Source organism: Mirounga angustirostris, unplaced genomic scaffold (genome assembly GCF_029215605.1).
Source record: "Mirounga angustirostris isolate CCGP_5_RB_7025 unplaced genomic scaffold, mMirAng1.0.hap1 SCAF_1, whole genome shotgun sequence".
In the NCBI taxonomy this organism is placed as follows: Eukaryota; Metazoa; Chordata; class Mammalia; order Carnivora; family Phocidae; genus Mirounga; species Mirounga angustirostris.
In genome coordinates, this window is record NW_026991709.1 from 28,664,324 (window position 1) to 28,681,043 (window position 16,720).

Sequence of the window (16,720 nt, forward strand, 5' to 3'; positions counted from 1 at the left end):
CTGCTTGGATGAAGTACAAAGTTTAAACCCTGCTTCTTCTTTTTGTTTGCTCTGTGACCTATGAGAAAACCAAGGTCTAAGGAAGTGAAATAACTTACTCAAGAACCCACAATCAGATGATTATGTCAGAATGGGGATTTTGGTTTCTCTGTTCTAATTCAGTGCTCCTTCTAAGAGACATTATTTTTAAAAGAAGTGGTACTTTCTCTCTCTCTCTCTTTTTTTAAAGGGGCTGGTAGTTATTCCTAATTACTTAAAACTTTTATGCTTCCTCTTACTCAGTTTTGGTAACCAAACTAAGGATACTGAAATTATGATCAAGTAAAATGGAAGGAAGTTTTGAGCAAGCTGTAAAGCATTCAACTTCACTTTGCATTTTTATTCTGTTAGAGAGAACAAAGGTTACATAAATAACATACAGACTCAGAAATCAGAAGCCTATGAATTTTAAATTAATATATATTGATGCAAATGATGGACAAACTATACATGCTGAGAAAAGAAAACAATACTTTTCCTAACCACAGTGCTTTTATGCTTAATAAAAACTTTTAATTAAATAGAAAGTCTGGAATTCCTTAGGTTTATATAATGACTTTCACCAAATGCTAAGTCTATTTTTCATGCCTGTTTCAAATTCATCTTTTAAACTACCCCAAGAAGTTAGTGAGGGTAAATTATTTTTGCAAGCCAGCAAACAAGATGTAGATTCAGAAATATTACTATAATTATTCTTTTAGAGGCATTTTATTGATAGAGGTAAGGACACGCTAGCTTTGTCAATTGAACTATTTGAGAAGTGAAAAAGTGCCAAATGGGATGAATGATCCAGCTATTTAATTGATCCATGATTTAGCACTGCACGGCTTAACGTAATTATTTCTTCTTTACATTTGTCCTTCCAGAAGGTGAGAATTCTCCAACATACTCTTTTAAATGCCCTAGAGTTCGTATGTGGAGAACTAGTACAAAGCAAAGTTAAGCAAAAGTTCTATCGGTGCCTTTGGTTTCCATACGCACTTCTACACTTTCTTTAAATCTAAAGAGAACTAAAAATAAAACATTTGAATCTGACTAGTTTATCTTATACATATTTTTTCTCCCCCATAGGAATATGCCTCAACACTTTTGCTCAACGGTTATGAGACCCTAGAAGATTTAAAGGATATAAAAGAGAGTCATCTCATTGAATTAAACATTAAAAACCCAGAAGACAGGATGAGATTACTATCAGCTGCTGAAAATCTTCTTGATGAAGAAAGTAAGTGTGCACACCTACTTTTCTCCCTAGCTGAAAATCACAGTTCAATGTAAATAGTAAAATTATTAAAAACAAAGCCCCAGTTTTATTTACAGAGAATCCCATAAAGCATTCTTTCCCATAAAATAAGTATTTTCTTATTTATTTGGAAACAACAACTCTGGTCGAGTCTATAATTAGGAAGAGGACTTTTTTCCCTTATTGGACTCAGAAAATGAAGGGACTTTTCTGGGCATCTCATTTAGATTCTGCAGAGCTATTAATTTACACACAAGTGGATGTCTGCATTCCCAAAGACTGAGGGAGTTAGAGACAAATATTTAGTGACAGCATGAGCCATTAGTGAGAAATGTCATATGCAACTTCTGTAGAACAGCGCCGAGCGTGGCTCTAAGCTAATGAGCCTTCGCGCCACACAGGAAAATTCATTTCATTACCATATAGTCACATCTTGTATGTGTTTATAGTATTCTTTCAAAATGTTATAATAGCTTGCAAAAATATTCAGCACTCACTTTTATTATCTGAGATGGGTCTCTGTATTTGTAAGTATAAACTGAAGATGAAGTAATGCATGCACATTCACTTACCAACTGGGTTTATAAAGACCGGATAGCTTTTGTTTCTACAGGTGCCCAATCTGAACGCTCTTCTTACTAAATCTGGTCAGGCTTCTGAAACCCTGAGCTCAGGACGTAGCAAACTCCACAAGGAATATTTCCTAAGGAAGAAAGAGGGATGTAGCTACTTTTAAAGATGAAAAAGAACTCAGATCATCTAATCCAACTTTCTCTTTCAAAAGTAATATTGCTCATAATCATTAACTACTTTTTTTGAACCTGTTCTCGGAGTAAAACTTTGAGCCGAGATCTTTACATTTATTATCTTCTTCAATGTGCTCCACAGATTTGTGAGTTAGGGAGTACTGTCCCGTGTTTATAATGAGAAACTGAGAGATAAGTAACTTCTCTAAGCTCACACACATAGTAAATCGTGGAGAGCCAGGGCCAGTGTTTGTGATGCTACTCTACTTTCTACAAGTAACAGCCCAGATGGAGAGCAAGGAGGAAAGTTGTATTTAGGACCCAGGCCTCCTGACTGTCTCGTGGTAGGTTTCCTGTATCCTGTCTCAGATGCTCCAAAATGGGCATAGTTACACAGCACGTGTTTATACACTGGCCTTTTTATCTCGCAGGAATAAATTTACTTTTTTAGAAACTGCATCTCACTTTATTCTTACTTACTGTCTTCAGTTTGCACAGATCTTCCTCCTTTTCAAAGAGCTTTCACATGTAAGACTAATTTGACCCCTCCAGAATTTATTTCCTCTTAGGCCCAGGTGTTTATATGCATCCTTTGAAACTGTGGGGGCTAGGAGAAGGGGATGAGGTCACAAAGGCAGACAAAGGTCAACTTTAAGAAAGTAGCCAATTTACTCAATAGTACAAGCCAAAACAAAACTGATCCATGTAAACTGACGAGGCACTATCTCTGGGGTAAATGAGGCAGTTTCTTTCACACCCTGTCGTTTCTAAACATGGCTCCTCACTAAATAATGTGAGGCTAAGAAATAGATTCTGTAGATTTCTTGGAATTGATAATGTTCGGTATCGTTGTCAATACCCTCCAGAATAATTTGATGTTGAAGTAGTGGGAGGGAAAAGGTATTTTTTGAGCACTTGTAAATACATTGCTTTTCTTCTGTAATACCATCCATATAGGTATTTTGTCCATTCCACAGATGAGAAAACATTTCAGAGATGAATTTTAAAAAGGCCAAAAACAGCTAGATAAGTAGCAGAGCTGAAGTTTTAATCAAAGGCAGTCTGCTATAAAAATCCAAGTTCTTTCTTCCACACATGCAAACTGGTAAATATAGAAAGAACAATGAATATCTGAAAATTGAAGTTTTCTACTATGCCAATTTTCTCAGGAGCTTCAGTTCAGTTTTCCATCCCAGAAAGTGGAAGTTAATACGTAAGTGAGAACAGAAACCTTGCAACAACATTACTGCCTGAAAGATGCAAGACGCCTATGGCCGCATTGCAACAGGCCTGGTGACTAGGAAGGGCGAGAGAGCCTGGGTGAGAAAGGGTTTCAGCCATAAAACAGTGCTCAGTCTGGACCCACAGCGGGAAGATCGGTCCAGCCCTGTGGATTGGGCCATGGATGGTGTCCACTTAATTTCTTCATTCCACCCCCCTCATCCCCCCTCTACTTTCTATGTTAATGAAAGAATAATGATGTATAGATAACATCATATGAGAGCTAGGTGCAATTTGAAAACCCATCTGACCCAAATGCTTCCCTTGCAAGATGGGGAAACTAAAACCAGAGTAGCTAAGTAGCTTTCTCAAGGTCACAAATCTAAACCCAGTCTCCCACATCTATTAGAAACACATCCTACTATGCCCTGGAAACAAAACACAGTATCTCCAAAGCATGATATAAAAAAGTACAAATCCCCCAAAGTATTTCCCTTATAAGACTTTAGAAAATGGTATGTGAAGGTCACTAAAAGTTGATCGTTTAATAAAAACTAGTAATGTGCAAATATACGCACACAAAGCCAAATTCTGGGGGGTGAAAAATAGAAAACCAGTGTTTGTTGTTAACACACAACCCTGAGATTTTTCTTATTTTAATCTTATGGTCTAAAGTAGTACTAGAATATACATTCAAAAAGATGCATATTACATGTTAGGCTATTCTGACTGAAAGCTATTTATCTTGTATGAAACTGCTTTGCTCAAGAAATAAAGAAGAATGACTTCTATTTGTTGATAAGATGGTGAGTTCTGATGATTCGGCACCATGCTGCTGCATGCATGCTTATTTTTATCTATTCTCTACTCTGTGAATCATATCTCCTACAACCATGCTAAAGATTAAATGCACAACCTTCATGTACCTTGAAAGATAAAGACCTTGAATATATGGTTATATAAAACTAAGATATTATTAAAAACAACTGCATGTCACAGTCATAGGTTAAAAATAGGTGTGTGTGTGTGTGTGTGTGTAAGAATGGAGCATGCAAATTGGCCAGGATTTTATGTATGCATTTTATCTTGATCACTGAATATAGTCAGTTTGGGGAATGTCGATAAATTCCTAATTTAAAACCTCAATGCTTCTTAGATCGGGAACTGGAAAGGTTTGCTTTACTAACCCTTCACTATAAAAATTGAGGAGAGTGGACACCTGTTTGAAGAACAAGAGCTTTGAGATGATAGAGGAAAAACTACAAGCCCCATGTGAGCCTTTAATATATCTAGAGGGACCAAGAGGATGGGGGGAGTGGGACAGGGACAAAAACAGAAATCTAATACTTAGAGCAAGCAATTTTCCTTTTCTCTTAGGCCAAAATAGATAGCACTGTACCCACTCTGACCCTGAACATGTAAACTGGATTAACACTTTTTAGGTCACCACTTGACAGGAGGTAAAGGTGTTTCTCCTACAAGCTGATAGAAGGGCTGGGTGAGTGGTGGTAGCACTGATTACAGGATTAGCTCTGGAGGAGGATAACAACTTTGGGGTTCTGCAATCCCGCCAAGGCCAATACCGAGGTATTCTGAATTCGCTCCCGTGTTGCATTAGAACTGAGCAGAATTAGGTCACTGGCTCCCTCCGCTGGGAATCTAGATGAGGTTAGAAGGAGAAGAAAAATTGGGGTGACACTCGGCTTTTGAAGGAGCAAAAGAATTATTTGGTGCACATTAGGATTGCTCTCTTTCTCATCTGAATTTTAAAATGGTTTCTTTGCTTTGAATAAAGATTCCCAGTAAGAATAGAGAATGTGTGTGTGTGTGTGCGTGTGTGTGCATATGTTGTTCATAAACACAACCTTCAGGACCCCTTTGCTTGCTAATAAATGCCTCTTGCAAATAATCAGAGTTAACTGCTATTTATAGTAAATATTTTCTCTTTATTCTGAACTTGTTCCTCTCTTCCCGCATTTAGAGGCACTTTGATGTGTCTTAAAAGTGTGATGAGAATGTGTACTATTGTCCTCAGGGAAAACGGGTGATGGAAATAGCTTGTTCTCCATATAAGCACAGGAATAATTACATTTTAAATTGGAGGGAAAAGATTAAAAAAACAACCAACCTAGTAACTGAATAAGCAAACTGTCCTGGAAGCTGTGTATCATATATTTTAGATAGCTGCAACCTCTGTTGGCAGTGCTCAGTGAAGAGGAGAGGGGTTTGTGTGCCAGGCTGTTGGCACCAGCTGTGGTCACAGCAGCTCCACATTGCTCAACTATCCCCAGTTGTGCCTTCCCGCCTGCCTACGTGCCCAAAACGACGCAGGGCAAGAGGCGAGTCCCAGCCAGGAGCCTGGACCGCGAGCTGCCGGCAGGGGAGACTTGTAGTTAATGCCAAGCAGCAGCCCAGCGGTCGGTCTGACAGCGGGCCAGGGTAGCCTGGCGCCCTAGCCCCGACATGCATGCCTGGTGTTCCCAACCCCCCTGCCGTATGATTTGGATCTAGATTCAAGAAAGGTACAGCTTTTCAGAAACACAGGCTAACCATCCACATATACACAGTAGAGAAGGCACACGGGCATCTGACTTTTATGTATTTATAAATATATTTAATATATATTTCTAGTTATAGCTGTTTAGCTTTATGCAATTCAATTTCTTCAGATTTCTTGTTGGTTTTACCACCTCCCCTGAAGATTTAATTTATGATTGATGCCATATTCTATATAATAAAAAAACAACAAAATTAAATGTAAACATTTTTAGTCTTCCATCAGAGAACAGTGCCCAGAGGGGAGAGTCCATAGAATTTTCACCTCAGTCACCTAAGGCACTTGTAATGTACTTGTTTTTATATTGCGCTATGATTGCGTACTAGGCATGACTTTGTATGATTACCCTGGTCAAACAAGACAGAATCCTCTAAAGCATATGCCTTCCCCGAAGCCCCTAGTTCTGTGCTCTGCACTGAGTAGACAGTTTACAGATACTTGCAGAATGAAAAACAAAAACAACAATAAAACAACAAATGCTTGTGGAATGAATTAAGATTGAGGAAATAGAGAGACTTGTAAATCGTAAGGAAACTTTTTTCTGATTATAAAACTTTAAGTCCCTAGCAATCCCACCTCACAGATAGAAGTGTTTGCAGTAGGCAGATGCATCCGGGTGCTCAGCATCCGGGTGCTGCTGAGCGATTAGATCTCAGATGAGGGTGCCTCTGCCCTTACTGAGGCAGTCAGCAGGGTGCAAGGGGAGGTTGCTGTGAATGTGAGTGCAAAGATGCACTCCGTGGCCCACATCTCATCAGAAGGTAGACTACGCTGTTAAGATGCAAAGAGAGATGTGCAAAAAGAGGGAGCATCATTTCAACTCCTATTCTCTCACGGCCTCAGGAAAACAAGAGCAACTGGTTGTTATTCCATGAAGGGATTCCTGTTTTCCATTTGTTGTTTTTCCAAATGTAGGTTAGTATTCAAATGACATGAATACCAAAAGTCACTATTGTAAAACTAACATGTTCAGGTAATTTAAGGATGTGCTTAAGATGAAATCAGAAATAACTAAGAGTCGCGCCATGTTGTCTACTGAATGTCCCTCCTTGGACAACACTGCCTCTGGACAAATAAACACAGCCGTAGATACCTGGAGAATGCCCGAGTTTTGTTCTGAGTGACTCAAATGGGGCTCCAACATGAAGCTGAGGTTTTGAGCCATCCTCAAAGAGGATGACATAGCTTGGTTTTTCCTCTTTGGAGATGGTACCAGGCGAGAAAAAGGGGACAACAATTCAAAGAGCCAAGAGGTATCTTCATTTGAATTTCAACGAAATTTCTTATTTGATCTTTAGTTGCTACTTCTTTTAATTAATCTAAACATCACATTCTTTTTATTAAAAAAAATTGTTTATTGAGCACTTTCATTGACCAGGCATTTTCTTATGCCCTGTAGATTGCATTATTTTATATTACCCAAAAGAAACAGAAGCCCAAAGAAGCAGAAGCTTCAGACCTAAGGCACACAAGACAGTAAAGTCAAAATCTGGATTATTTGGGTGAAGAAAGTTGAGAAAGAAACCTATGTGAATATAGGACAGATTTCTCTCTTTAGGATATGAGAACTTTTTCCCAGAATTAGGGTTTAGTTTGAATTCCTTAAAGCTTTCTTCACTTTTAGTATAACTGAGATTGCCTATTCCTAATTAAATGTCGCAATTCCAATATTTTTATGAATAATTATGTTAGCTGTCTTCTGTTTTACTCTAATCACCATGCCATTTTATATCTTTATCAATGACTATCTTAAAATGTTGAACCATGGGCTTTACACAATTCCATAAAAATTTTGGTAAGAAATAATATATTTTAATATTCAAATTAATTCTTTATGACAAAATATTTCCTAAATAATTTTCCCTTAACGTAATTATTTTATTTTCATTATATCGAGTACAGAAATGTTTGGGGTTGCTTTCTGGCCTTCTTTTTTTTTTTTTTTTTAATTTTATTATGTTATGTTAATCACCATACAATACATCATTGGTTTTTGATGTGGTGATCCACGATCCATTGTTTTCGTATAACATCCAGTGCTCCATGCAGTACGTGCCCTCCTTAATACCCATCACCAGGCTAACCAATCCCCCCTCCCCCACCTCCTAAAACCCTGTTTGTTTCTCAGAGCCCATAGTCTCTCATGGTTCATCTCTCCCTCCAATTCCCACCCCCCCATTTTCCCCTTCTTTCTTCTAATGTCCTCCATGTTATTCCTTATGTTCCACAAATAAGTGAAACCATATGAGCTTTCTGGCCTTCTGATTATGCCTGCTGTTAGCTGGCAGCAATAAAGAAACACCCTTTTTCAAATTATTTAATAATTCTCCAATATACCCAGATTTGAAAATGTATAGCCTTTGGAATATTTGCAAACCATGCAGGGGCTTTATTGAAAAACTGTACCATTTTAATTTTTTTGTTTTTTAATTAAAATATAAGACATTATAGATGATGTGAGAAATATAGAGAAAATCTATCTAAAATTTTAACACTTCATGTGTGAATTATATGCATAAGTCTATAGGTCTTCACATAATTTTAGTAATAGAATACTTAATCATGTCTATTGATTTTTTTTAACTTAACATATTATCAGAAACATTTTGATATAAAAAAAGATGCACTCATTTCTCACATGGCAAGTCTGTAATTTTGGAGGCAAACTGTTTCTTATCCCAATGTGTTATTTGCCTGGTTACTCAGATGATTGGACCATGGGCCAAAACTGATGAAGGTTATAGTTTCAATTTCTAGGTGGGTCAGTTAGCTTTACTCTGTTTCATGGCCACATGAAGGGACTAAATGACTTAGAAAGAAAATATGGACATATTAGCATGAATTCAGCCCCTCTGCTGGAAAAAGTATCCATAGTACAAGACCTAGGTTTGTGCCAATCCCGAAGTCATTAGTGTCAGGATGGAAAAAAACAAAAAAACAAGAAAAGGAAAACCCTGACCCTCCAAACACAAAAACTGAATGCTATATAGCTTTCATTTCCATAATATAACATAATGACCTGCCTTTTCTTTTTATAGTTACAGTTGAGGGGCTCCAGCTGATCACCTGCCTGAAATTATTGCCAGCCTGGTGGGAAGCATTTGAGGAGGCAAAGTCATGTTTTCATTTCACTAGGAAATCATTTAGCAAATTGCTGCTATTCTGTAAATTACTGTGCTGCATAACTTTCATACTGAGAAACTATTTCCTTTTTCCATAAAAACTGCAGATAAAGGGTTCCTATAATAAATAATCTGTATTTAAAACAAACGAATTCTGAGAATTTAGAGAAGGTGACATAGCATTTCTCAGGCAAAAATAAAAACAAATACATTTTACTACCAATATTTAAAAATGACATATTCTCTGTTAGCGTCAGATTTTCATTCATTGTTTGTTTACTTTGTTACCCTTTAAGGGGAATGGATAGAGGCTTCCGAAGACGAAATAACAAGCTAAGTACTTATTTTTTGAAAGAAAAAGAACTAATTTTGGAAATCAGAGTTCTTTAAGCCCAAGTCTTATATCTTGAAGAGAGTCCCACAATCGGTAATCAGCCTAAATAGAACACAGTATTGGAGCAATTTTTATTATGCTAAGTCCTGTTTAAAATGTCGGTCTGAAGAGCAATAACTAAGTTCTTTTAATTTTGTGTTGAGGTGATAGGCCCAAATATAATCTGGGGAAATATGGCCTAGGATCACACTCCAAATATGGTGAATCACTGCTGAAGTAGCAGGAAGCATTACAAAAGGACTAATTTTTCTGGCCTTTTCCAGAAACACTTGGATAATGAAACACAGAGCTGACTGACTGATATTCACAAACACTAGTGAATATTAAGAAGATTCTCCCTAAACTTCACGGTTGCTAAGACTTATAAAGAGAAAATGCTTCATGGTGGCTAAAATTTTTAAACAGTCACATTCGATGCATATTAAAATTAAAGCTCCTGATACCTAGAACTAGTTTTAATAACATTACTGGCCTTAAATATCTGATACTTGAGTCCACAGTTTAAAAAAGTTGTGGCAAACATGGAGAAAATTCAGAAGAATGGCATAAACATGGTTTTATTGTTGCAAATTAAAGCTCTGAGGAAAAGGTTAAAAGAACTGTTATGGTTCATTTTGAAGATGAGTAGACTAAAATGATCTTTATCATTTTTTCCCAACCTTTCTCAACCTGTATTCCTCGTCTAAACCACAGAATACAAAAACTAATGTGACTCTTTTCTCAATTCTTCTGTGGATGGTACATAAATGAGTACCATTCTAGATACATTGAGAAGTGAATTCATTACATACAAGGATGCCTTAGGGCACCACGGCTCAATTCTCTCTCGTAAAGGATGTTGATAAACATTTGGATGCACAGTAGAACATAATGTTGGCAAGATATCTGAAGCCTAGAAAATGCATTTAAAAAAGCAGGGTATCTTTGGCGCCTGGGTGGCTCAGTTGGTTAAGCGACTGCCTTTGGCTCAGGTCATGATCCTGGAGTCCCGGGATCAAGTCCCGCGTCGGGCTCCCTGCTCAGCAGGGAGTCTGCCTCTCTCTCTGACCCTCCCCCCTCTCATGCTCTCTATCTCATTCTCTCTCTCAAATAAATAAATAAAATCTTTAAAAAAAAAAAGCAGGGTATCTGTAGACAAGATAAAGGATGGCTTTCCTAAAGATAAATTACTTAGCATTTTACTTTTATAAAGTCTATTGAGGAAAATTACAGTTTCCTTCTTGCAGGATTTTGGAGTTGGGATTTACTTTCTTCTCACCAGAATTGGATGAAGCGCACAGCTTCTGAAGGCAGAGGTTTTGTCCCACCCTGAAATGTATGCGTTTGGTTCTTCCAAAGTGGAGTTATTCAAACGTCTAAAGCGGAGAAGCTCTGAGGTTAGATATGCTGATAGAGCTGACAGGTTGTGGCCGAAGATACATCTCCTCCCTGAGGGACCCATCTCATGATGCAGAGAAGCACACATTTACTGGTGTCAGGGAAGGCAAGGAAAGAAACTGTACACTGACCAAGAGAATTCTGATGCTAAAAGCTTCTTGAGTAAGACTTCATAGTGCTGCTTAGGTTCTTCAAAATATCTTTTGTTACATCTCTAGTATTAATTTTTTTCAAAGAAAAAGTCTGTTGAATCTAGAATACTGCTTTGATAACACAGAGTTACCAATCTGAATATAAATAATTGTTCTTCGGAACTACAAAGATGTAGAAGACTAAATAAGGCAGAGTCAATGAAAATGGTGGTGTTTTACTATCTAAAAGCAACCTGGTTTCTATGCTGATTTATCTGGTGAATGCAAACATAGAAAAATTCTGAACACTTTAAGTTTTATTACTTAAATTCCAAGTAACTGAAGTCCTACTATACATTGTTGCCCAGAGTGATATTTTATTCATTATTCCACATTATCATGATTCCAGAACTGTCCACAAAGATCACTATTGAGTTGGATTTTACATTTAAACCACAAATGACTTTTTCTAATGTTACTTTAAGGAGTATTTGGACAAGGCATCAGTCAAACTGTGGATACAATCTGCTTTCTCTGGCAACTTATCATTAATGTAAAATGAAAGTCCATATTGATCTTCGCTTATGCAAGCAGTTCACATGAATTCCATGAAACTGCAAGTGAGCAAAAAAAAGGGCAAACTTTGTCTTCTAGGAAAGCAGGGCTTGAATATTTGAGTGCAAATATCTCTTTTATAATAAACAAATACATTGTTTACTCAAGGAAGTTTCAAATGTAATGAAGTCAAGGTTGGTACAGTTAAAATAGCTCAAAGACGAATGAGTACATGAATAAAACTTGTCTTGGCTTCTCCTAACTGCTGTCCTCTTTTCCATTTACAGCTATTCAAGAGCAAGAAAATGAATCTGTGCCCCCATCCTTAAGCCCAGACATCTCCTTAAATAAGTCACAGTTAGACGACTGCCCAAGGGACTCTGGTTGTTATATCTCATCAGAAAATTCAGATAATGGCAAAGAAGATCTGGAGTCTGAAAATCTCTCTGACATGGTACAGAAGATTACTATCACAGAGCCAAGTGACTGAACACACATTCTCAACTTTATATCTACAGATGCATTCCATTTTAACTCTACTTGAGCTAAAAGATCAAATAGGAGAGAAAGTAAGCATTTCCCGATACAGCCTAAAGTTAAAATGTTTTAATCTAAATGATTTTACATAAAAGTTCATGTCTCTAACATTCCCAATTATTGTAAATAGTATGTATATTTATTATTTTAAATGCTACCTGTTAATATTTCACTTGCCTGTGTTAGGAAAGGTATAGTGTAAGTCTTTGATATGTGTGAGATAACTTTATTCAGCTTTAAGTGTGAAATGATAAATTCTGCAGGAAAAAAACTCCTTTTTTCATACCTGTCCATTCTGCCTTTGTGTCTGTTATTCAACAAATAGTAATGGAGCATGTGTTTGTTTAACCAACTGTCCAAGCAGCATTCACACTCATTTTTATACTTAATGGGAGAGTGTGAGTTAATACTGGAGACATTTTATCCTGATCCACAGTGGAGTTTTAGTAATTATTTTTTGTTAATTTCTTCACTGTTATCTGGTATAAAAGTATAGATAACAAGATATTGTTGATTCTCATTTAGTAAAATGAATTTTAATAATTGTACAGATGTTTCATTTTTAATTGTAAATATTTTTAATTGTGAAATACCCTAATTTTAATAATAAAAAGAACTATGTGCACTTGCTATTTTCCAGATTAGTGGTACTTGAAAGTATTTTTATATTAGACCTCTAGACAAAATTTCTTTTTTTTTTTTTTTAAAGATTTTATTTATTTATTTGAGAGAGAGAGAGCATGAGACAGGGGAGGGTCAGAGGGAGAAGCAGACTCCCTGCCGAGCAGGGAGCCCGATGCGGGACTCGATCCCGGGACTCCAGGACCATGACCTGAGCCGAAGGCAGTCGCTCAACCAACTGAGCCACCCAGGCGCCCAAGACAAAATTTCTCTTAACAGTGAGATTCCCAAATGAATTATCTCACCTCAGTCTGTCTCCTGAACCCCAGATCTGTGTTATCTGTCTTCTTGAATACTTCAACGTATTAGTCAGCTCAGGCTGCCATAATAAAATATCATAGACTGGGTGGCTTAAACAACAGAAATTATTTTCTTAGAATTCTGAAGGCCAAAAGTTCAAGATCAGGTTGCAGCATGGTTGGATTCTAGTGAGAGTTCTTCGGGGCTCACAGATAGCTGCCTCTCACTGTGTCCTCTCACGTCAGAGATAGCAAGCTTTCTGGTGTTTTTTCTTAGAAGGGCACTGATCCATTCATGAAGGCCCCACCCTGACAACCTCATTTAAACATAATTATCTCCCCAAAACACCATCTACAAATACCATACATAAGGGGTTAGTGCTTCAACATACAAATTTGTGGGGAAAGGGGTCCAATTCAGCCCATAGCACTCTAGAAGCTTCAGATCAACATACCCAAATCTTGGGTTTTTCTCTACAATTTTGTCTCTCCTTTTTTATTCCAAACAAAACTCTCTCTTTAATGACACCAATACCCAACCAATTACCCAAAACAAAATCATTTCTCACTTCATCTCACGTATACCCTTCTCATACAGATTCAGTATATAATCAAGTCCTACCTCTAGAAGCGCTTTGTCATTCATGGCTTTCTATCCATTCCCATGGTTGCTGTCTTGCTTTGGAAGTTCATGAGCTCATGTATGAAATAGTGCAATAGCTTTCCAACTGACCCCTATTCTACCAGTGCCCTACCTTTTAATCTATCCTCCACACAGCCTCCAGAAAGATCTAACATGTAAATCAAGTCATGTACTTCCAGCTTGGAATTGTTTTTTACAGCTCCTCACTACCTTTAGTATAATTTTGAAACTTTCTTCTGGGATATATAAGGTTCTTCTCAACCATTTTTACCTACCTTATGAGTCATATCTTTCCTCTCCCACCTCTCACTCTACACTCTCCGGCCATAACAATCTCCTTGCAATTCCACAAATTCACTATTTCCTTTGTGACTTTTCTTATGCTATTTATTTTCCTTGAGTGGCTCCTGCTATTTTCTACATCCAAGAGTCTCCCTTTGCTTTCTGTCTTAAGACTCATCACAAAAGTCACTTACTCTGTGAGGTCTTCCATGATTTCCTTTGGTGTTCTCCTCTGGGTTTCCATAGCAACTTATATCTCTGTTGGTTATAGGACTTACCATATTATACTTTATCTATTTGAGAGGCGCTTACCTTTCCACAAGACCATTATCCACAAGACCATGCTGCCTCCATCATGGCCCTGCTCCTGACTATGGCTACAACTCTAAACAGATTATTCTAGGACCTCCTTGGACACAGCACAGCCACTGACCATAATTTTTAAACTTTAATCAACCTGCTGCCTCAGGGAGTTCTAGAGAGTACAAAGAAATTGTAGGTTAGGAAGCGTGTAAGGAACTGCCTGAGTGTAAAATGGTAGAAATCGCTGGTGAAGCTTACTCAGCCACAACTTCTATTCCTTCAAAATGAAGATCTGGTACCCAGTCAAGGATTTGGGGAAATACTTTTGAGCAGAAGTGCTGCAAAGGTCTTGAGGAGGCTGAAGAAGAGGAAGAGAGACAGGATTCCTACAAAGAGAGGAGGAGGGGGGAGTGGAGACACCATGGGGTTCAAGCTGCCAGAACGATGGCCCCATCACATAGCACAGCACTGAAAAGGACACCTGTAGCAAAAGTACGTATCACACTAAAAGAGTCCTGCTGCCCTCATTTTATCTGTTGGATCCCTGCTGCTCACTTTCCTTGGGTTTTTCTCTCAACCATGGACGCTGGATAAAGAGAAGTAAAAAGGCAAGACATAGTTCATAGGTTGTAACGTAAAGACAGACTTTCTGCTGCTTTTGGCTAGGAGACAGACAGGAGTCTGAGCCTTTCAAGAGTGGACGTGAAAGTGGTTAGAAAGTTGATATTTTAGGGCGCCTGGGTGGCTCAGTTGGTTAAGCGACTGCCTTCGGCTCAGGTCATGATCCTGGAGTCCCTGGATCGAGTCCCGCATCGGGCTCCCTGCTCAGCAGGGAGCCTGCTTCTCCCTCTGACCCTCCCCCCTCTCATGTGCTGTCTCTCTCATTCTCTCTGTCTCAAATAAATAAATAAAATCTTTAAAAAAAAAAAAAAAAAAGAAAGTTGATATTTTAATGGTTACCAGATGGCTTTGTGTTTCCAGGTTGAAATGTGGTGAGAGTCCCAGTCTCAATCATTTATTTATTCACTCAACAATTTTGAGACACGGAATGTATATGCTGCCCATGACTATGCCAATAAAAGCCCTTTGGATCATATAATCTGCATTAGAATCTTGCCATAGCCTCTCACTGGAATAAACTGAGTCTTTCAGTACAGAAAGGTTATAAAACTGTTCTGGAATGTCATGATTGTTCTGATCCTAGGAATATCTTATAGTGTGTGGTGAAAGTATGCATGGTTAGAGAAATTTTAGTCCAGATAAATGGATAAACTCTTCATAATACTCCTTTGATAAGAACATTTAAATTCTGCCCCCTCGGGGCGCCTGGGTGGCTCAGTCGGTTAAGCGTCTGCCTTCAGCTCAGGTCATGATCCCAGAGTCCTGGGATCGAGCCCCACATCGGGCTCCCTGCTCGGCGGGAGGCCTGCTTCTCCTTCTCCCTCTCCCACTCCCCCTGCTTGTATTCCCTCTCTCGCTGTGTCCCTCTCTGTCAAATAAATCAATAAAATCTTAAAAAAATAAATAAATAAATTCTGCCCCCTCAATTCTATTGCTGATATAAGCTCCAATATACTTTCACTCTGAAATTTTTTATCAGAAACTTTTCTTTTTTTACCAATTAAATTTCCAAGATAGTTAAGAAATAAATTAACTCCTCAAACTTCTAAAATGATAGTCAGCTAAAGATTATCAGGTTTTAGACAACATCCAATTCATTGAGGTTAGTCAAGCGCCTTGCAACTTCCTGAGTGAGGCCAAATTGATGACATGATGACATTTCATGTTGAGAAACTTCCGTTACAAGCCCAAGTTCTGAGAAAAATAATATGAAGAAATTTTAGATACTCTGTCACACCACACACGCACACGCTTCCATCCCCCCACACCAACAAAGAAAACTGTATAACTAATCCGGATGCACACTTCAAGTACTCCTTCATAAAGTGGGAAGTCATGCTAGAATTACGTAAAGGTTGAGAGAAAAATGAATAGAACTAAATATAGGTAAAAGAACAGCAGTTTCTAAATTTGACCAGGTTTTCTGGCTACAGAAATAAGATAGAAGTAACCCTTACTTTAGCCTACCCCCTGTCCTACTGTTGAATTCATCTGATCACACCCAGTGTTGACCCAGAGGTCCTGGTTTGAGGACTATGTGACTTTGGGTAAGTCACTTATCCTCTGGGCTTAGGTTTGTTCGTGTTTTTTTTTCCTCTATGAAATACAAATAACTGTAATACTAACATTTCATGTACCTGTGCTGGTTAAATGAGATAATGTATGTGAAACACTGAGCACAGTGCATGCAGTGTGCATAAAAACTGGTATCTGAACACAAAATGAAAGCAGGGCACATGCTACCAGAATATAGGCATGGGCTCATGGTGACTTGAAATTCTTCAGACACAGATAGTCTGAGGGCTGGGACAACTGTGCTGTGAATCAGCTGGTTTAATGGAACTTCCCAGATAAATGACCATTTTGCCACGACTGAATATTCCTTTGTCAAGTTCTGACAGTTTAGAAAGAGGCTATGTTGCATTTAGCTTTGTTTCCTCACTCTTGGCACATAATAGGAATGATCATTTTTGAAGACTGGATGATTGAATATATAAATAACTGCCTGTATTAATGAATGAAATCAAAGAAA

The 16,720-nt window shown here is 38.0% G+C and overlaps 1 protein-coding gene across 3 annotated transcripts in view; it reads left to right on the plus strand.

The window, feature by feature from the left end:
• Positions 1-12,594, plus strand: part of SAMSN1 (SAM domain, SH3 domain and nuclear localization signals 1) — a 419,971-nt gene extending 407,377 nt beyond the window's left edge. For 2 of the 3 annotated variants that reach the window (XM_064580112.1, XM_045902662.3), the window contains 2 exons: positions 1,111-1,261; positions 11,670-12,594. In XM_064580112.1, the coding sequence (XP_064436182.1) occupies positions 1,111-1,261; positions 11,670-11,872 (354 nt within the window). In that variant the 3' untranslated portion in view covers positions 11,873-12,594. The remainder of the gene's footprint in view (positions 1-1,110; positions 1,262-11,669) is intronic. The other variant, XM_045902661.3, reaches the window with a different exon arrangement.
• Positions 12,595-16,720: the final 4,126 nt, after the last annotated feature.